At 35.7% G+C, this 3,501-nt stretch overlaps 1 protein-coding gene across 1 annotated transcript in view; it reads right to left on the bottom strand.

Annotated features, from left to right (window-relative positions):
* The window catches only part of LOC107706129 (CLIP-associating protein 2-like), a 52,646-nt gene that overhangs the window by 6,659 nt on the left and 42,486 nt on the right, over positions 1 to 3,501 (bottom strand). Inside the window, exons 33-34 of the mRNA XM_016509712.1 lie at positions 2,802 to 2,965; positions 1,465 to 1,543 (exon numbers count right to left, since the gene is read on the bottom strand). Of these exons, the coding sequence (XP_016365198.1) occupies positions 1,465 to 1,543; positions 2,802 to 2,965 (243 nt within the window). The remainder of the gene's footprint in view (positions 1 to 1,464; positions 1,544 to 2,801; positions 2,966 to 3,501) is intronic.

Below are 3,501 nucleotides of genomic sequence, written 5' to 3'. Positions count from 1 at the left end.
AACAAAACTGAACTATTTTAATAGCTGTGTAATGGGGAAGAGAGAGAGAGAGAAAAGTCACGGTATCCAGTCGGACTCGGGCCGCAAATTCTCATAAAGCTGTTGGACAAACTGCCCTCAAACTGCCCGGGCCCATATGCACCTGCATACCCTGCATAACCAGACGCTATACGCCACTGATCTTATTTGTTCTTATTGGGTCTTTGCGTGTGTGGACATGGCAAATTTGGTTATGGGATTGGTGTAGGACAGTGTTTCATAAGGAATTTTATTGTTGCAGCCGAAGACGACAACAACGCAAATGTTGCTAAATAATATTTTTCATGGTATTTTGTATATTACAATACAGTTTTAATTAAACTCTGAATATGTGTAATTTTGTCTTTTGGACGATTTTCTCTTTTTTTTATTTTTTTTTATTAATATTGGCCAACACTGGATATTTAATTGTTCATGTTGATTTGCTTTAATTTTACATTTAGACTACCTTTGCTGTCATCTAACATTGTAAATTCAGCAACCTACAGTGTTGTAATTTTGAACTAAAACTATTAAAAATCAGGGAATTCTAAAAATAAAATAAAATATTGGATGAAAAACAAAAACCTAAAAACCTAAATGAAATGTTAAAAAGATTCCTTGTGTAATCTAACTGAAATAAATAAGAGTAAGTTGAAGCACTGAAGTTACTAAAACTAAAAAAACAATAAAACAAAATAGAAGAATATCAAGAAAAATGAATTCATGAAATGCATGCCAATGACAAACTAAAGATAAAAAATAAAAGCCAATTCAAAATATTAATAAATACAAAAATAGTACAAAAAAAAAACAAATAAAAAAAAAACTGTTCCCTTACCAACTAAATTGAAACTAAGTTACTTTATGCATTAAATAAGTTAGTTTAAGCATTAAAACTAAAACTGAAATAAAAATAAAATGAAGCTATATAAAAAATATAAAAATGGCACATTAAAAAATGTAGAAAATATAAAACTAAAAGCCAATTCAAAATATTAATAAATACTATAATACTATATAAATAATGCAAAAAATACACTGGCACCCTATCAATAAAAAACAAGTGTATTTTGTATTGTAAAATGGTATCAATTGATCTATTCATTCACAAATTTGACAATGCATTAGCAATGCAACAACTAAAACAGTGGCTCTTCAGATTCAGCTGAGGTGCAGGAAACACTGTAAGGTAGAGGTTGAAGATTCTTATGCAAGGCAAAGTCCTTGTGGCTTGCATGAGATTTTATGGAGGGATAACAACAACCTGAGAACACTGACCCAGTGCATGACATCCTGTAGAAACTCCAAAACAAGCTCTTAAGCAAGACCTGGCAGCCGCAATCCATGTTAATTTACATTCTCTGATACCAGCACGACACTATCAAGCCTAGTTGCTCATCCACACAGTGTGAGAAGATAAAGTGTCTCCAAAAAAGCACTTACCTTTAAGTTGGGTGTCTGTGTTTGGTCAACTGTGAATCTCATTAGGATAGTGAACTGTAGATCATTCGGGAAAGATTCTCTGAAGAAAAACACAAGAAATGAATAAACTATTCTCAAGCATTCTCAAAATCTGTGGACACTTCGTATCAGAGCATGACAGAAATAATGGATTCCAGTTTTTCCATATACAGTGTTATTACACATTTTTACCAATAAATTTCCATGACTTTTCCATGACTTTTGAGAAAATATTCATGACCTAATGTTCCATTATTTTACAGTAAGAATAAAAATCTGTTCAAATTATCATAGCATATGTTAATAAAATTATTGACTATTAATGCTATGGTTTGCTTTCTTGTTTTAGTAATAAGTAATAAGCTGCAACTGCGCCACACATTAATGTGTACTCACTCTCTCTCTCTCACACACACACAGCTTGACATGCTCAGGGCAAGCTCTGCAATCCTACTGTATGTGTACAGTATGTACACTGAGCACTGATGTTCAGTTGGCTCATTTGGGACCAAATTTCTTTTTATTTTTGATACTTTAAAAAAAAATATATATATAAAACACTTTGTTTTATTTGGATGAATTTGTCTGACTTTAATCAGATTTACCCATTGTTATAATATCGGTAGTACTTTCCTTAGTTTCTGGTAGCCAAAGCTAAGTTAAAGCTTTTGGTTGCAAAGCAGTTGGAGAGTTTTTGACTGCATCAAAGTCTAGTGTGACCGCAGCTTTACACTCCGTGTGTGTGCGCGCATCCATGTTGCTTAGTAACGAGCGCGCTTGCAGCGGGATCACGTAATTTACGCGGGAACATCAACATTCTAATTTCTGATTGGCTGGTAGGTGTCCTTTAACTCTGTATAACTCGAGACTGAGACAGCTATGAACTCGGCAGAGCTTCCCTCTGGATCCGTCCATTAATTATAGCAGGACAAGATATCCCTTATTTCTCGGCGTGAGAGCGGGTTGAAATGCGTGTGTCTCACGGTGAATGCGTGAGATTTGAGAGCCCTGCTGATCTGATCTGATCTTCTGTGTGGATTTATTTACTCATCAAACCTACATGCTATTGAATAAATGTGTGAATATCCATCATTTTAAAGTTGAAAGCTGCGGGAATGAGTAAAACTATGCGATATAGCCTATGCACAATCCCGCACCAAAATTCAGGACCTGATTAAACATAATTCTATTATACAGAGATTTGTGAAATAGATTTCCATGACTTTCCCAAAACTTTTCCAGGCCTGGAAATTGCGGTTTTAAAATTCAATGACTTTTCTAGGTTTTTCATGAGCGTACGAACCCTGCATATAACATACCTTGTGACGTCTAGGGCTTTCTGTACTTTGGCTTGTACTGAGCCGAGCAGATCCGCTCCCATTTTCTTCAGCAGTTGTGTGAGCAGTACAAAGAGCCAGTCCTGTAGATCCTCCTTATGAACTGCAATGAAGTCCACCAGTGTTTCCAAAAACATGCTGAACACCTGTACAAACACCATCAGCAAAACAGACATCAGAAATATACAACAGCAGCTAAATCAATAAGAATAAATGAACAAAAACACATGACCACAAAAATAATCAGTTTTGATTCATGCATCCATCGCACTCAGTCAGAGGACATTTGTTGTTCATTTGTTAGAGTTAATGATGCAATGTTTTTGTCTCCCAGTAGGAAAATGTCTAAGCAGTGCCAATGCCATCACCCACCTTCACCTAAAACTGTGATATGCAAGACATAAAACTCCTAATTGAGATTGTAGATACAGTGTCAATGGTCCATTTGAGAGATAGGTGGCGGTAATGCACTTATATGTCTGTGATCTGCCATAAAGCAAGAAGAAGAAGACGCGTCATGCCCCGGCTGTTGAGAACGCACTCAGGACAGTTCGGACATTGCGGTGAATCAGAGGTAAAAAACGATATAAATACTGTTCAGTTTCTTGCACAGACCGATCGTTTCGTGTCTTTACACATCAATGTATCGTCACGAGCCGCAGGGTTTAATTTGGTTTTGTTT

This window comes from Sinocyclocheilus rhinocerous, unplaced genomic scaffold, assembly GCF_001515625.1.
Source record: "Sinocyclocheilus rhinocerous isolate Xijiao unplaced genomic scaffold, SAMN03320098_v1.1 scaffold53, whole genome shotgun sequence".
Taxonomy (NCBI): domain Eukaryota; kingdom Metazoa; phylum Chordata; class Actinopteri; order Cypriniformes; family Cyprinidae; genus Sinocyclocheilus; species Sinocyclocheilus rhinocerous.
Note: the sequence above shows the minus strand (reverse complement) of the source record. Positions and strands in the feature narration are given on the sequence as shown.